The 18,384-nt window shown below is 41.7% G+C and overlaps 1 protein-coding gene and 1 long non-coding RNA gene across 2 annotated transcripts; one reads left to right on the plus strand and one right to left on the minus strand.

Moving 5' to 3' along the window:
- Positions 1-229: 229 nt before the first annotated feature.
- On the plus strand, positions 230-1,600 carry LOC311487416 (E3 ubiquitin-protein ligase TRIM35-like; the record flags this gene model as incomplete). Its single annotated transcript, XM_084543683.1, has 1 exon — positions 230-1,600. One exon carries the CDS (start codon positions 230-232, stop codon positions 1,598-1,600), a length of 1,371 nt encoding a protein of 456 aa, XP_084399809.1.
- A 5,555-nt stretch (positions 1,601-7,155) lies between these two features.
- LOC311487442 lies at positions 7,156-10,769 on the minus strand. Its single transcript, XR_014699038.1, has 3 exons — positions 8,990-10,769; positions 8,132-8,179; positions 7,156-7,930 (listed from the first exon to the last, which is right to left on the minus strand). It is a non-coding gene; the product is annotated as an uncharacterized lncRNA (long non-coding RNA).
- Positions 10,770-18,384: the final 7,615 nt, after the last annotated feature.

Here is an 18,384-nt window from a genome sequence, read left to right on the forward strand (position 1 = left end):
CAGACCAAACTAACACCTTCCTCTGAGTGAGTCCAGCTACAGGAGAGAGAAGTGGAAAACTACAACACTGCTGCTTCAAGCTGCTGACTCTCCACACACTGAAGGTGAGTTTGACCAAAAACAGGACTCAAAGTCAAAGGAAGTTTCAGGGAAGTTAGTAGAAGATGGAGGAGAGCCATGACTGACTGTACTTTGTGTCTGCTGTGTTTCAGCTTCACTCAGAGACTAAATGGCTTCCAGATTAGAAGAAGATTTCTGCTGTCCGGTCTGTCAGGACGTCTTCAGAGATCCTGTTCTTCTGTCATGTAGCCACAGCTTCTGTAAAGTCTGTCTGAAGAACTGGTGGAGAGAGAAACCAACACACGAGTGTCCAGTTTGTAAGAGAAGATCTTCAAGAGATGATCCACCTGTTAGTCTGGTGTTGAGGAACCTGTGTGAGTCCTTCTTACAGGAGAGAGATCAGAGATCTCCAGAGTCTCTCTGCAGTCTGCACTCTGAGAAACTCAAACTCTTCTGTCTGGACCATCAGCAGCCAGTTTGTGTCGTCTGCAGAGATTCAAAAAAACACTTCAACCACAGATTCAGTCCCATCGATGAAGCTGCAACAGAACTCAAGAAGAACCTTCAGGAAACTCTGGAGCCCTTGAAGGAGAAGTTAAAGGTTTGTGAAGAAGTTAAAGTGAAGTTTGATGAAATAGAAAAACACATCAAGGTCCAGGCCCGACACACAGAGAGGCAGATTAAGGAGCAGTTCAAGAAACTTCACCAGTTTCTAGCAGAGGAAGAGGAGGCCAGGATGGCTGCACTGAGGGAGGAAGAGGAACAGAAGAGTCAGATGATGAAGGAGAAGATGGAGACTCTGAGCAGAGAGATAGCAGCTCTTTCAGACACAGTCAGAGCCATAGAGGAGGAGCTGAGAGCTGAAGACGTCTCATTCCTGAACAACTACAAGGCTGCAGTGGAAAGAGTCCAGCGCTGCCCCCTGCTGGATGATCCACAGCTGCCCTCAGGAGCTCTGATAGATCAGGCCAAACATCTGGGCAACCTGACCTTCAACATCTGGAACAAGATGAAGGACATGGTCTCCTACACTCCTGTCATTCTGGATCCAAACACTGCTGGAAGAAATCTGATCCTGTCTGAAGATCTGACCAGTGTGAGACGAGGAGATGAACAACATCTTCCCGATAATCCAGAGAGGTTTGATTCTTACAGGTCTGTCTTGGGCTCTGAGGGCTTTAACTCAGGGACTCACAGCTGGGATGTTGAGGTTGGAGATAACACAGGATGGATACTGGGTGTTTTAGCAGAGTGTGACCAGGGGAAGAGACGGATACGATCTGGATTGTGGACAATAAGGTTGTTTGGAGGTAAATACTCAACATGGTCACCACCAGCTCCTCCCACCGATCTCTCAGTAGAGAAGAAGCTCCAGAGGATCAGAGTGAATCTGGACTGGAACAGAGGATATCTGTCGTTCTCTGATCTTGATACTAACACACAGATACACACCATCACACACACTTTCACTGAGAGGATGTTTCCATTCATTAACATTGTGGAGAATGTGAAGATATTACCGGTGAATCAGATCAGTTAGAGATAAACATTATGATTATAAATGTGTATTGGGCTGTAACAACTAATCAATGTCAGTGATCATATAAATTGTAGTTTTGTCGTCATGGTGTTGGGTCAGTACGTCACTGCAACCGATGAAAACACATTTAATATCTGGTGGTGGAAGTAGATCATTGTGTTTAGAGTTTAAGACATGTTGAAGCTAGAGATGATAACTTTCTTTATAAAAGGACCTGAAGCAAGCAGTTGATGTGAGGAAACCCACCAACATCTCAGAACTGAAGTGGTTCTGTTCTGAGGAATGGGCTAAAATTCCTCCAAGCTGCTGTAGACCACTGATCAGCAGTTACCAGAAACATTTAGTGACAAGGAGGTCACAGCAGATACTGGAAACAAGGAGGAACTGGCTTTAACACCTCAATGATATGAACAGATGATTCATTTCAAGTATAATATTTATCTTTCATGTGTTGATTGGGTCCTTTGTCTACTTTCAGGACTTGTGTGAAGATCTGATGATGATTTAAATAACTTTTATGTAGAAATGTAGAAAATTCTGAAGGAAGCGAAAATGTGTAACACTGTATGTTTCAGTACTTGTGAAAATTACCTTAAGCAGCATCACCACTGAAAACATGTGACCAACTCCTTGTACAAAATGAATCAGATCTATGGAAATGTCTTGCAGGGATCTCGATTTTTATTCAAGTAAAGCTGGTTATTTAACAAGAGGAACATTTGTGCTCATTTTAAAAACAAAATAAATCAAGCTCAGATTGGTTTTAGACCTCTCAGCCGGTGTGTCTCCTTATCTGTATGCTGATTAAAAACTTTCTTGGTTATTCTTATAAAGAACTGTTTCAGCCTCTCACCGTGCATTTGTCACATTCTCCAATTCCCCAGCAGCTTCTCGCTCAGACACACTCACACATGTGCACATTAGCATACACATCGCCAGCACCACCAAGTCAGGCTTAATTGAAAAGCATCTTTTAAGAATGTTAAGAAGTGCCCTGTTAGCCCGGGGAGAGGATAACGGCTGTTACATTATTCAGGCTCTTGGCCTTTCAAATGCTGCTCTTGAGCTGGTTTTTACAGCGTGTGCTTTGATTAGTCTTTTTGTTTTCATTTCCTCTTGTCAGCATAATTCTTTTTAATTTCTTGGCTTTCAGTGAATTTTCCACTCAGACGTTCAGTGAACCTGCCGAGTAGAAGTACGTTCTGTTTGTTTGGAATCATCAAGTGAGCTCTGCAGAGACGACATTTGAGCCGTCATATATTCATACACTTCTGTCTTATTGCTGAAACACACTTGAAACACAGTGAAAATGTCCGACCACAAAACACTGAGTTAAATCTATGAGTCTGGTTTCAGAGTTCATGTACTTAAACATTTTTAAACAGATCAGTTACTACTACTCAGTGACTGAAGGAAATTCTACATTTTTAGGATAGTGCCAACAAATCTAGGTAATTAATTCTCAAGTGTGATAATAATGCTTCTCTGCATTAACATGCTCTGTATGCAAATAAACACCAATATATGGGGTGCAGTAGAATATTGTACCAGCTGATGTCTCTAATGGATCTCCTCATACCACTGTTTCAGAACCGTGAACAATGCTATTTTGTGTTTGTGCATCATAACTTGGCACGCACATTAAGTTCAACACAGTCTCATCCCTAGTCGTCACATATTGACGCTTGGTCACTGACCCCTGTCGTCAACATTTGAAGCAGAAGGTACCCCCATTGCGTCGCTCTTGGACGACTAGGGCCGCCCATAGACCTGAATGTAAATCCCTCATCGTTGCTTTTCAACGCATAGGGCTGTCCAATAGACTTGAATGTAAAACCCTCACCGTCGCATTTTGACGCTGGGGATCGTAGCCTAATAAGCAGGCTAAAAGCTGTTTTGATTCCCGCTCTATAGCTGTTAATACGTCACTTTATTAAGTTTTAATATTTTTCATGCTAGAAAGTAACAGTGCAGATCCCCAATATGTGATCAGCTTATCCAAATTACGCCTGGTTGGAAGTTTGCTCCGATGTTCTCGGAGAAGTGAAGCGCCACCTGTGGCACCAGGCGCAGCGAGTCATCTCAGAGACGAACGGCCGGCCTCCTAAGGTGATCCGCCGGTCAACCTCCGTCGTCATCCCGGGGTAGAAAACGAGCTTATTAGTGTAAAAATACTACCCATACCCTCAAAGTGAATGCTAGTAATGCCGTGTTACTCAATGCATTCGTTAAACCTGGTGCATTTTGATCAGTATTATTAAAAGAAGGCTTATGAGATCGGCAGTAAGTCTAGTGACGTAGTTGGACTCATTCCAATCCTGTCTATAGCTGTCCGCCGTGAATTGGCTGCGTTCGGTTTCTGCCGCTCAACCAAGCTACAGCAAAGCTTCATAATATTTTCAAATAAACGACTCAAATGCAGTGTTGTGTGTCATTTCTTAACTTGAAGCAACTATAATCACTGCCGTTACAAGTTCGGCTGTAGTAAATATTCATGTGTTCAGCAGATAAACCAATCCAAACCCTGCCTACTGAAGCGGGAGAACCAAACTGCAATGCTGTTTGGCGTAAATCTATATTGCGCGGTTCTAAACACATCCTAAATAAACTCTCTTTACTTTTTCTTTACATATATCGACTTAAAGCAATGTCATCGCTAGTTCGGCAATACTAGATATTCGATGTAATCAGTATATATATCTTTTTACAACCATATTTTAACATACACTATATTACCAAAAGTATTCGCTCACCTGCCTTTACTCATTCTATGAACTGAAGTGCCATCCCATTCCTAACTCATAGAATTCAATATGATGTCGGTCCACCTTTTGCAGCTATTACAGCTTCAACTCTTCTGGGAAGACTGTCCACAAGGTTGAGGAGAGTGTTTATAGGAATTTTTGACCATTCTTCCAAAAGCGCATTGGTGAGGTCACACACTGATGTTGGTCGAGAAGGCCTGGCTCTCAGTCTCCGCTCTAATTCATCCCAAAGGTGTTCTATCGGGTTCAGGTCAGGACTCTGTGCAGGCCAGTCAAGTTCATCCACACCAGACTCTGTCATCCACGTCTTTATGGACCTTGCTTTGTGCACTGGTGCACAGTCATGTTGGAAGAGGAAGGGGCCCGCTCCAAACTGTTCCCACAAGGTTGGGAGCATGGAATTGTCCAAAATGTTTTGGTATCCTGAAGCATTCAATGTTCCTTTCACTGGAACTAAGGGGCCAAGCCCAGCTCCTGAAAAACAACCCCATACCATAATTCCTCCTCCACCAAATTTCACAGTTGGCACAATGCAATCTGAAATGTACCGTTCTCCTGGCAACCTCCAAACCCAGACTCGTCCATCAGATTGCCAGATGGTAAAGCGTGATTCATCACTCCAGAGAACGCGTCTCCACTGCTCTAGAGGCCAGTGGCGGCGTGCTTTACACCATTGCATCCGACGCCTTGCATTGCACTTGGTGATGTGTGGCTTGGCTGCAGCTGCTCGGCCATGGAAACCCATTCCATGAAGCTCTCTGCGTACTGTACTTGGGCTAATCTGAAGGTCACATGAAGTTTGTAGCTCTGTAGCAATTGACTGTGCAGAAAGTCGGCGACCTCTTTGCACTATGCGCTTCAGCATCCGCTGACCCCTCTCCGTCACTTTACGTGGCCTACCACTTCGTGGCTGAGTTGCTGTTTTTCCCAAACGCTTCCATTTTGTTATAATAGAGCTGACAGTTGACTGTGGAATATTTAGGAGCGAGGAAATTTCACGACTGGATTTGTTGCACAAGTGGCATCCTATGACAGTTCCACGCTGGAATTCACTGAGCTCCTGAGAGCGGCCCATTCTTTCACAAATGTCTTGTTTCACAGTCTGCATGCCTGAGTGCTTGAATTTATACACCTGGGGCCAGGCCAAGTGATTAGAACACCTGATTCTGATCATTTGAATGGGTGAGCGAATACTTTTGGTAATATAGTGTATATGTTTGAAAACTGAAAAAATTACAAATATCACGTGACTTGGTATCAAGCTATATGTCGCAGCTCAAGGGATTTGTAGTTTCTACCACGATTAGTGATTTCCTTGAATAGGAGGTTATAAATAATAAAATGAATACATAGCCGGGGGTTTAAGGGTGTGGGAAACACATTTCTTACCAGAATTTAAGCATATAATTGTCAAGTGGGTGAAAAGATACCATTTTGGACAGCGCTCCCACTTTCTGTCTATATCCACTAGGCAGAGGTGGAAAGTAACGAAATACATTTACTCACGTTACTGTATTGAGTAGTTTTTTTGTGTATTTTGTATTTTTCAAGTAGTTTTTAAAATCGGTAATTTAAATTTTACTTGATTACGTTTTGAGTGAAGTATTGTATTTCGCTACATTACAAATCCCATCCGTTACTGAGTAAAAAAAAAACGTTGACTAACGAAAACCGAAAAAAAAATCGCGCCCGGAACCACGTAGTGAGTGACGTATGGTCAGCATGTAGGCTACCACTACCAAGCGCCAAGTCTTTCTGTAGGAGATTGAGAACGAGATGGAGGTGGATCAGAAGAGCGACGACGGTTCAGAGACAGTTTGATTGACAGTTGATTGTTTGAAAAAGTTTTATGGGATGGTCAGAACTAAAATTGCACATTATACCTTTCTAAGGGTCTTACATGCCATGTGTGACATGTGTTATGTTGTCATTACATGTGTATACATTTGTATAGATTTTTATACATTTGTATAGATTGTTCTTTAATTAAAAACTAAACAGTTTTGGATGTATGACCCCTTGTCCTATTTTCACTACATGGGAGAGATCCCCCGGCCCGTTCTACAGTTTTTTTTTTTTAAATGTAACTAAGTAACTTTTACTTAAAATACATTTTAAATTAGCTACTTATTACTTTTACTTGAGTAATTTTTCAGATGGGTAATTTCATTTGTACTTGAGTAATATTTCATCCAAGTATTGGTACTTTTACTTGAGTACGATATTTTAGTACTTTTTCCACCTCTGCCACTAGGTATAGTCACACAGGCACAAAAGGCAGAGTTCATAAGCTTTCTACAGCACTTTGTCCCATGTCTATAGCCCCTTTTGATGCAGAATTACAAGCCTTCAAAAATTCTCAGAAGTCAGGGTTCAAAGGTCAATAGTTCAAAGAAGGAGTCAGTTACAACCCCTAAACTAAGATATGTTATTCCCCACGTTGAGACCTTTCCAACAATATCTTTATTATAGTCCTACAACAAAGTATGGATTTTCACATTTCATGAACACAGCTGTGCACAGGCTTAGATTCAGCGAGCCTTTTGAGGGCTCAAAAGTATTTTTTTTTTTAATCAATGAGAAAAAATCATGTAAGGTAATCATATCTGACAGATTTACAACTGAATTAGTAATTTATATTGTATCTGCTCATTTGTTTTTGCCAATTAATTCCACCAGATATTTTGAACCTGTGTGTAAACTAACATCACAACAGCTATTTGTCAAGGGACTTTGAGTAAATCAGTTACACATACCGTTGTTATGATGTCCAGGTCATTTCTGACATCTGTGTGTTTCAATGAAAAAACAGCATCTCAACAAAACACTAATGAGGATATGTGACAGGGGCATTCCTTGATTTCAGAATATTGTAACTTCTATCCTCACCTATAGTGTAACTACTGGTTCACAGCTTATGCCTTTAACAATAAATGTTAATCAAAACTAAATCAATTCTGAGTAATTAACAAGCAATATAAGCACAAGAATTCAGCTGATGGGTAAGAATGTACTTCTCGATGACATGGGCTTGTCTTTTATGCTGGCTAAGCTACTGTAATGGGTGTGATTGGATGAAGTTGTCTGTTAACCCCTCACCCTTTTTAGTGAAAACAAACCTATTCAGGCTGCTAATTTATAAACTGTAAACAATCATGAAACTGAACTGAATGGAAATGAACACAGACAGAGACAGGTGGCAGGTATTTTATTTTAAAACATTACCAGACATTAACATTTATCATTCATGTAGCCAGGATGGTTAGCACTGATGCCTCACAGCGAGAAGGTCACCGGTTCTAATCCATGGGCCGACTGGTTCCTTTCTGTGTGGAGTTTGAATGTTCTCCCTGTGTCTGCGTGGGTTCTCTCCGGGTTCTCCCGCCGTCCAAAGACATGCTGGTTAGGTTCATTGGTGGTTCTAATTGGTCGTAGGTGTGCACGTGAGTGTGAATGGTTGTCTGTCTCTCTGTGTTAGCCCTGCGATAGACTGGTGACTTGTCCAGGGTGTACCCCGCCTCTCGCCCGATGACAGCTGGGATAGGCTCCAGCAGACCCTGCGACCCTTAACAGGAATAAGCGGGTATAGAAGATGAATGAATGAATGAATTCATGTAGCCTGTCTCCTCAAAGATCAAGCAAAACAGATCATAAAGCAGTTATATCAAAGAATATATAATAACTGTCAGTCTCCATAACTGGCATACAACACAGCAACAACAACAAAATCACTATGACACAGTAACAGTCTATTTCAGGATGTTACCTTTGAATGTTGTCTTTTGGCTCCCAGGAGTTTTTCCACTTTGTCCCACTGCAAGACAGACAGATAGACAGCATTAAGTATTACTGTTAAATTGCTTTAAGATTATTGGAAAATGTACAACGACACATTCCTCAGGTATGCAGATATTTTGTAATCATAATACCTGGCTATGTATGCAACAGCCTGTATTTGAAGATGACGTGATAAATTAGTGCCAAGTTAGATAAAAAGGTGCATTATGTAACACAGTATGCATGTAGTACACAATCTAGTATGTACATTGTGTACTACTTCACACTTTAAATGATCCAATGATCACTCTGACCTGTCATGAGGGCCTCAGGTTCTCAGGGACCATGCCTGATTTCAGACATAGGGCAGTTATATATTAATATATTACTGAACTACTTCAACACACGCTTTCTCTTCAGAACAATAGATACTGTGATTGGAAAATTAAGTATGTAAAGTATGATAATAGCATTTGAAAATCAGCTTACAGACACCAATGGACACCTGTCTTATCTGTCTGTCCTTTTCTATTCCAGGTTTTCACTTTTTAAACAACTTTATTTAGCTTTAGCAACATGGTTACAAACATGATATTCACCTGTGCATGTCCTGACGTCTTCTAAAAGTCATATTTACGTAACTGTTATCATGATAGCTAGCTAGCTAGCTACCTTTAAAAAAAATAACTTTTGGCTAGTTGTTTTAATTTAACGTTAGCTCTTATAACGTTAATTATCCCCCGTAGTAATTCTAGATAGTATACTAGAAGGCGAATCAACATTAAAACGAGCTGACAACATGTTATATTGTTCTCAAATGTTAATTAAACACATTTGCTGTATTTACCTTAATTCGTCCAACTATGACACCGATGTAGTGGATTAATCCCCGCAATCCGCAATACTCTCCTGTTACCGGTAGGAGCGCTAGTGCAAGAAAGGAAAACGACGCAGTGGGTCGTTTTCCAGTGCATGTACAAACGACCACCGTGGTCGTATAAGTTGAAGGACTTGTTGCATTTGGAAGTTGCCTGGCAAAGTTATGGTGATATTTCTAAAAGTGACACTCAGCTGTCAACTTTGACGTCACATTGCATTTATACAATGTACAAAATTAAAAGTCCTTGCAAAAAATATCTCATCCCTTTATTGTATTATGTTTCTCTTGCACCATTGTTGTTTTGAGTGTTTCCTTCCCTGGTAAAAGTATTACTAATAGTGAGTCAGTTTGCATATATTTTGATTATGCTGGCATTACACAATCCATAAAAGCCATAGATTGTCCTCATCTGTTTATACTTTTCCATTTATTCATATTTCCATAAACTGTGCAGAGCCAGCAATTTTATGTAAAACAGGGACATTGTGTTAATATAAATGTGTAATTTCCAACAGTACTTGAATGCAACGTTTCATAATGGTGTCCTCCTATCCTGTAGCACATCTTGTGGTTAACAGGTGTACTATTTTCAACTGGTTATCTAGTTATCCAATAACTGAATATCAGCACACTGTGCCACTGTTTGTATACATGGACACCATTAGTGATGTTGGTGCATTTATAATAACAGCCTGACTAAACATGCTGTAAATGGATTTGGTAATGCATTTAAAAAACAATGAATCCACACCAGAATTAGCAAAAACCTTTGACTATGAGATGGCTGTCTGTAATTGTATAATATATGAAGTATTTACTTGTAGTTAAATGGCCATATAATATTAATATTAATGTATAAAAATAGCAATATGACATTACATTTTCCTCAGTGTTAACAAGTGTCCTTACCCAGAGCAGAGTTTTCACAGCACAGTTCCTGTATAATCTGAATAGTGAATGTCATGTCAACAATTACCTTCGGCCGCAGCAACAACAGACGGCTTGTATGCTTCAGATCCAGGTCAATGGAGATCTATTAGAGACGGCAGCATAACAAATATTCTACCGTCGTCATTTTGTCTGTGTTTACATCTAGCTAAACACAGAATGTTTGTCAAGTCATGGCTATTGATGCATGCATTTTAATGCCAGCTGTGCACACATTTAATTCAAACTAGTTAGTTGTGACTAAATCACACAAGACCAATGTTACAATTAACAACCAGCTATATTCGTACCGTAGTATTTCTGTGTTTCTCCATTGGTTTGATGTAGCGTCTTTCTGGTTATTTATGCTCAGGATGTGTGCTTACTTAACTCCTAAAAATGTCTGAGTCCACCTGTGGCTCTGGACAGCCCAGCTGCATCTTCGTAGAGCCGAGCTCACCTTTGGGCAAAGATTCCTGTAGTCCCCCTGAGGAAAATGAAGCACAGAAGGAAACCGCGGGCTTCCGTAGCCGAGCCATACTATTTCTAAACTTTCTATCGGAGCAATTTTTGGATATTTATGTTGGAAAATTAAAAAAGTTGATTCTAGTTCAGATTAGTTTCTAGTTTAGTTTTGTTCTCAGCTCCACGGCCAGAGTCTTTTAAAAGGCTCTCATCACTAATGAACAGACATCACTGATTCATGTGATCATTTCTACTAGTGGTTGAATGAATGAGTTCAACTCCTCTTCCTCAGATCAGCCCTGTTGAGTAGGTGGTCTTTAATGTGACCCAGGACTCATTGTGTGATCACACTAACAAAGGAAGGAGGTCACATGTGTCCCAGACCACCTCCACATGTGGACTGACACCAGATCAGTGTTCACACCTGGACCTGTTTAACCTGGACACTAGAGACCAGATCAGTGTTCACACCTGGACCTGTTTAACCTGGACACTAGAGACCAGATCAGTGTTCACACCTGGACCTGTTTAACCTGGACACTAGAGACCAGATCAATGTTCACACCTGGACCTGTTTAACCTGCACTCTAGAGACCAGATCAATGTTCACACCTGGACCTGTTTAACCTGGACTCTAGCGACCAGATCAGTGTTCACACCTGGACCTGTTTAACCTGGACTCTAGCGACCAGATCAGTGTTCACACCTGGACCTGTTTAACCTGGACACTAGAGACCAGATCAATGTTCACACCTGGACCTGTTTAACCTGCACTCTAGAGACCAGATCAGTGTTCACACCTGGACCTGTTTAACCTGGACTCTAGCGACCAGATCAGTGTTCACACCTGGACCTGTTTAACCTGGACTCTAGCGACCAGATCAGTGTTCACACCTGGACCTGTTTAACCTGGACTCTAGAGACCAGATCAGTGTTCACACCTGGACCTGTTTAACCTGGACACTAGAGACCAGATCAGTGTTCACACCTGGACCTGTTTAACCTGGACTCTAGCGACCAGATCAGTGTTCACACCTGGACCTGTTTAACCTGGACTCTAGAGACCAGATCAGTGTTCACACCTGGACCTGTTTAACCTGGACACTAGAGACCAGATCAGTGTTCACACCTGGACCTGTTTAACCTGGACTCTAGAGACCAGGTCAGTCAGGGTGTGAATGGAGCCTCTGTGTTTGGCCTCATGTCGTGACAATCAGTTAAGATTGTGGACATGATCATGGATCCACCTACATTATAAAAGCTTCCACATTTTTATAATGCTTCACACAAACCTGAGATCCTCAGTCTCTCAACGCTCCATGTTGTTTCACTGAAGACAAAATGTGAACAAGTGTTTGCTGTCAGGGCTCTGGAACAACCTGACAGAGGAGATCAGTGCATTTCCTCTTTTAAAAGGCAAGGAGGTGAATGTAAACCTCCATTAGGCTGCAATAAATATCAGCAAATTCTGGATGCAAATGTCACGCTGTCAGAAGAAAAACTGAAAAATCCACCATGAACTTGGTGAAAAGGAGCAGCTTCTGCACAAATATCTCAGAACATGAAGTCTTTTGCAAGAAAGAATAAAGAAGAATCACCCTGGAAACAAAAGCATTTTAAAGTTTTTTTTTTTTCTTTTTTTTTTTTTTTTATTACAGCCCGACTCGATGGCTGCAACCTTACGTAGAAACATGACGATAAAATAATTAGTTATTTCAGTGAACTATTAAAGAGCTTCTGCAGCCAGCGACTGGAGTTTTCTTAGACTCATCCAGCCAAGACTAATTGACCCCATACACCAGCCAAAGACTCTTGCATTGCCACTGCAACAGTGGATCACAGGGACGAAACTGAACTGAACTGGGGATTCCATTGGAAGAAAAGATAAAAATGAATCAGAGTTGGGGAGAGTGTTTCACTTTCCAGACCTTCAGATGCACTGGTGAGATGCTGTTGCTGTTAACTTGGACAAAATAGCAACAACACAGTGATATTTTAGAGCTGCTGAGTGAGGAGTTAACAGCTTTGCTTGCAAGAGCTTCATGTACCGTAATCTTTTTTTAGATTTGTTTTACACAACAGCTTTTCTGGCGTCCTCCAGTGACCTGATCATGCTATTCAAATTCAAAAGCCACCCGACCCCCCCAAAAAAAATTAAAATTAAAAAATGAGGTATGATTATGTTCTATATGAGGACAGAGCTTCAGTCTTTCCTCTTCACTCCACTTGTTTCAGTTTCATTTTTACTCATAGATGAAGCGCTGAGCAGACGTCTGAGGGTTTTTGTAAATCTTGTTGGAATATTTTCATATGACGTCTAATAGCAGCTGGATCATGAAGCCCGTTCTCATGAGGTTCAACACTATGATGGTGACTCCATCCCAGAGCTGCCGGCTGCCAGAGGCTCAGGATCCTGGCTGCATTGTTATCAGCGTGGGTTTAACACCTGTCACGCTGTCAGTCAAAACTCTCCCATTTCCCTCCTTTCATCTGCGCTCATCCACTGAAGACCGCTGCCTCTCTGTGTTTCACTGTACGTGATCGACACTTCATCGCCCCGAGCACATGTCGGCGCACATCTCTCCACCTCCACTCACTGAACTCACGCCCACAACACCTTTCAAAGTCAAGGCTGGACGGGACGAGGCGCTGAATGTCAATCTGCTAAAATCTTTCCCCAGCTGTCTGGAGCGAGAACAGATCAGGACTTCTGAATGAAGCCGCTGGCAAAGCGGCCGTAAACTTTTCAGTCGTCTTGTTCTACTGCAGTTTGGAAGCAGCTTTCAACAGCTGGATGGTGAACAGCTGATTATCAGCTGATCAGATGCTGTAAGAATCTCCAGATACGTGGACTGCTTTGTGACGTCCTGGCAACAGAGCTTAGTCCCTCAGAGATGTGCTGGCGTCCCCTAGAGTGAGCAGATGATTGTTTTCTATCAGAAGCAGCACCAGTCGACCTCTGAGGAGATAGTTTTGGTTTCTTCTATCAGCTGCTGGAATTCACTTCAGTATCATTTTATTTTTAAACTCCAGTGCACATTTGACTTTGTCTGTAAGGGTTTTATTAGTTCCACATGTGTAACTGTTCTACATTCTATCAACTATCCAGGTTCAGTTTTTCTGAGGATCTGATGGAGAGAAGACAAATCACAGAGACTTATTTTACTCCTTTTCTGGAACCACTCTCTGAATAAAAGTGACTGTCAGTGAGACTAAATACTTCATTATTTTAAGTGTCTTCAGACAGACCCTGTGATCGGTTTCAGAGCAGCTCTACTTCAGACCTGCTGCTGTGTCAGATACACTGAAGGGTTCCACGACTTTCCATCACACATGCACAGACACTTTGTTTGTGTAAAATGTAACGGGAAAAGATTTGTTCATTTTCATGTATAAACTGGGGACAAGGGGAGCTGTAGTGTCAGGACAGGACAGTCCAAACAAAAAGTAATAAAACATAGAAGAAATACGAGGGACAAGGAGACACCAGGAGATTAACAGGAACGCTGGAGCTAGGAAACATGAAGAAACAAACAGAGGAACTGACTGAGGACCAGAGCAGAGACAGGAAGAATGTAGAACAAAACCTAAACTGAATAAGGATCCAAAACTGAAACTCTTGGCAGAAAAGTCCAAACTAGAAAAACTAAGAAAATCCAAAATCTTGACAGTCTGGTGAAGACTTGGATCTTCCTGCTGATTCAAATCCACAAACTGAACCGGCTCTTACTTTAAGCAGCTCAGCCTCACTGCTAACTGCAACAGAACAAAGTCTAAATGTTCATTAGCTTCCTTTCAGATCCTGACCTGCTCTGTTACACCAGAGTTTAGGTTCCAGTGCCTTGCTCAGGGGCCTGTGGTCCAGACTTGGACATTACTTTCACTTTTGTGGTGAAGCCTCTGGGAGTTTTTACTGGCATGTCATTATTTTTATATGATACCCTCGACACCATCTACACTCTGTCGTCAGTTTGAACTGTTTTTATCACTCACTGAGTAACTAGGGTTTTTATTTTTTAATACCACTGTACGATGAGTTATGACTCCACATTCAGATTCTACTGTTTGAAGGATTTGAAGATTATCTTGGGACAGGGGAGGCGCTCATAGCTGCAGCCGCTGCTTGTTGAGGACAGTAACTACAAACTGATATGTGCGTTCATGTCAGAGTCTCCAGTAACACCAGAAAAAGTCGCGAGATTTGTCGCTCGTCGCTTTTGACAAAAAAAGTCACCAAGAGGATTTGGAAAGTTGCCAAGTTGGCAACACTGTGAAGATATCATCAGCAGAGCGGCAGTAGTTCTTTACTTTGTAGTGTCTGTATTTAGTATTTAGTTTCTTCATTTTTGTCTTTACTCTAAAAAACTTTCCATGAACCCTTTGTGACGTTTTTCTGTATCATTCTGAGAGGAGACCAGTGATGAGCACAGCTGTGTCCTGGGCCTGAACTGAAGCCAGAGGTTTGAGACGCTTCAGCCAGTCCTCATTCTGTAAAGCACCGTAATGTTCTGAGTGTCCTGAAGCAGGACGTCCTCCATGGAACAGGCTCCATACGTCTCTGTAAAGTCAGACTGGGCCATTAGGAATGAGATGTATGTGCATACACTGTAAAAACTAAAGAGGCATTTAGGCTTTAATATATTACAGGCATGATGATGATCAGATACACTGTAAAAACTAACTCTATCTGAGGTGAATCATGTTAACTCAAGATAATTCTTCTTAGCAGACAGTTCTCGTGTTTTAGATCATGTGACTCTCTCTAAGTGTCTGGTTCCTAAATTCTCTTAATAAACTATTAGAACTTGTTAATGATTCAGATGAGAACTAGAACAATCCTAAAGGTTTCAGATGAACACAACTACTCTGTCAGAGTCAGAGTTTCTTCTTTCAAGCATCTGTGAACATATTAAAACCAGATAATGACCAAATGGAATTCATTGTTTCATTGTCAGTCAGAGATGAAATCCAGTCCAGAGCAATGGCAGTACTGACTGGAAAGTAGAAACTATTGCTACTGACTAAACTGTTCTGGTCACATTCTCCTTGGGTCAACACTAATCTGCTTGGTTTTAGTCTGAAACTCTAGTTTGGACAAATCTGGGCCTTCTTGGAGGAGACACATTCATTCTCATTCTGATTTTAACTAATATATCTGTCAGTTTAAACCTTTTATTTCTTGTTTTTAAGTTTTTACAGTGTAGTGCAGAATGTAAGGAACCCGAGAGCAAAGGACAAATGGGAAAAACTTGCATGAAAGTGATGAAACAACAAATGTAAGGAACAACTGACCATATGAGGGCTGAGGAGCAGCTGATCGTACATGTGCTGACATGACTGAACCCTTCCCAGATTCCTGTGCGACACATGTCGGCAGCTTTCTCACTGAGCTCATTCTGGATCTGGAACATCATCGTTAACATCAGATTAGCTCATCTGCTGGATCCGTCGTCTTCTTCTTATCAATGTTTCCACGTTGCAGTATTTTCTTCCAGCATGTGTCGCCCATTCCTTTCCGTCCTGAGCTGCTTTGAGTCAAGCAGGAGCTGCACAACAGTTGCAGAGGAAGCCGCGGATCGCCCGAGCCAAGATTTCAGATACTGAGGGTGCGTATGTGGCTGTCTGGGTTCTTGGCTCGGCTCTGGCGGACCATCCTCCACTCCTGTTCTCACCCACTTCCTGCCAGCAGCTAGTGTCTCCTCCAATCCACATAAATTCACAGCCGCGACTTCCTGGCATCCGTCTGTCACCGCTGTTTGTTGTGTGGCGGAGTCGGACGCTGCCAGGGCTCAGTTTCAGTGAAGAACTCTTTTAAAGAACCGTCCTTTAAAGGGAATGTGCTGCTGATGACACATGTTATCGATCATCTGCCCCCTGGTGGATTTATCCAGGCTCTGCAGTCACTAGCTTTTGGCAGCCATTTCCAAAATGGCCACCTTCATGGACTTTGTATTTTTTTTCCAGGGAAATCTAGGCTTATGCTGAAAAGGTCATTGTTTTTACTGGTATTTCATTATCAATCAACCTCAATTATACCTGCCAAGATGACTCATTTAATGAAACTGATCATTTCAAAGATTAAAATCTGCTTTCATTTATTAAATATTAGTGGAATCTTAAGATATTGATGCAATTTTTCTGTTGAGGTTCACTTTATTGTCTTTAGTTGTCCAATTTACCAATTCAGAGAATACATTCAGACACAGATATTAGTTTTCAGTCTATTGTTGCCTGAACAAGGACAGAAACTGTATTTTTCTACTAAAAGACAAAAATAAAAAGGTCACGAAACGGATAAAAAATAAAACCAAACCAAGAGAAATGTTTGAAATGTTCCAAGTACAATGAACAAGCTTGTTTTTCTCCACAGCGTTCTACTCTTCAGTCTTACAGAAAGTCATCACTAAGTTTGAAGACAATGTGTCTGGTTCATTTTATGCGTCGCTCATATTTGAGTATTATGCTGACAGTTTATTAGGAACGCCTAGAGGTGCTGTAGGCTACACCAACGAAGAAGAAACGGAAGCATTTGGAGAGAGAGCTTCAGGACGTTGTAGTGACTCATTCATGTTAAATAAAGTAACGTCATTTAAACATAGATTCAACATTTTTATTCTTAACGCTTCTAAACAGACGGTGCATCTTCCATAGCTCATATATTATTATAATATAAGTAATATATTCTGATATTTAAAGTGTTAAAGGGTTCAGGATGTTTCAGACCTCCTCCTCCTCCTCCTCCTCCTCCTCCTCCTCCTCCTCGTTGCAGCGCTGCAGAGTGAAACCCTTCAGTCTCATTCTCCGTTAACTTTATGGCTCTCTCCTATTTTTACAGCAGCTCTCAGAAAGACTGAGGAAACGAGGAGACGTGTTACAACAACAGTAAAAGTCTGTGATGGAAATGTCAGCGGTGGCATTACAGTTCAGAACACTTAGCGCTCTCATCCCTCGCCTTTCCACCTCTCCATCCATCTTCACCTCCTCTCTCCATCCTCCCTCCGTTTCCATTCCATTATCTCTCACTCCCTCCATCCCTCCATGTCCAGTCTTTTCATTTCATTCCTCCCCCTCTCCCCCAGCTTTACTCCCACTCACACATCTCTCTCTCTCTCTCTCTCCGTCAGTATTTCGTAGCACAAAGAGTCGAGTGCAGGCACCGATCAATAAACCATCACCTGCATATAGAAAGCTAACGATAGCAGCTCTCTCCAAGAGGCTAATCCATCCCTCCTTCACCTCCTTTCTTATTTTTTAGTTTCTTTCCTTCAGTTTATTTATCTCTCTTTACACTTTAACATCAATGTCAGGACTGTGTCAACTAAAGCTGAAGCTGAAAACGCAGCCGGTTGACAAGTCTGAGCTTCTGTTGGGGACATTATGACCCTGATCCTGATATTGTGGTGACTCATCAGAGAATGGACATGGTCCCTCTGAGGGTGTTGAATGGAGAGTCTTATTAATGGATGAGCTGCTGAGATGTTGGTTGGCACATTTGGCCATTTTCACCCTGTTTTCAGTCTTAATGCTAAGCTAAGCTAAGCTAAGCTAAGCTAAGCTAGCTAGCTTGGAAGCCAGACAGACTTCCCCCGCCTGAAAATAATTTGCAGCAGAATGTTCATCTGGAGTCTCTCTGTTGGGAACTGATTCTGCTCCAGCAAAGATCCAATCAGATTGTATGGGCGGGGCTTAATGTGGTGATTGACAGAAGAGTAACAGTAGTCATAGACGTCTCTGATTAGTTGGAGGACCGTCCAGGTGATGCAGAGGGATTTTATTTTCTCTGGATTGTACTGAAGTCCACATGGAGACGTACCAGCCTCTGATTCTGGAGTTCCCTCATCGGTCACAAAACTCAAACACTGCAGCTTTCCGTGGGAGTTTAATGCTGGAAAATAAGACGGTGATGTGATGTGATGAGTTGACAGACATCAACCTGCATCTGGAGGACGGGAAACAATGGATGCAGGTGT

Source organism: Chelon labrosus (assembly GCF_963514085.1).
Source record: "Chelon labrosus genome assembly, chromosome: 4".
In the NCBI taxonomy this organism is placed as follows: Eukaryota; Metazoa; Chordata; class Actinopteri; order Mugiliformes; family Mugilidae; genus Chelon; species Chelon labrosus.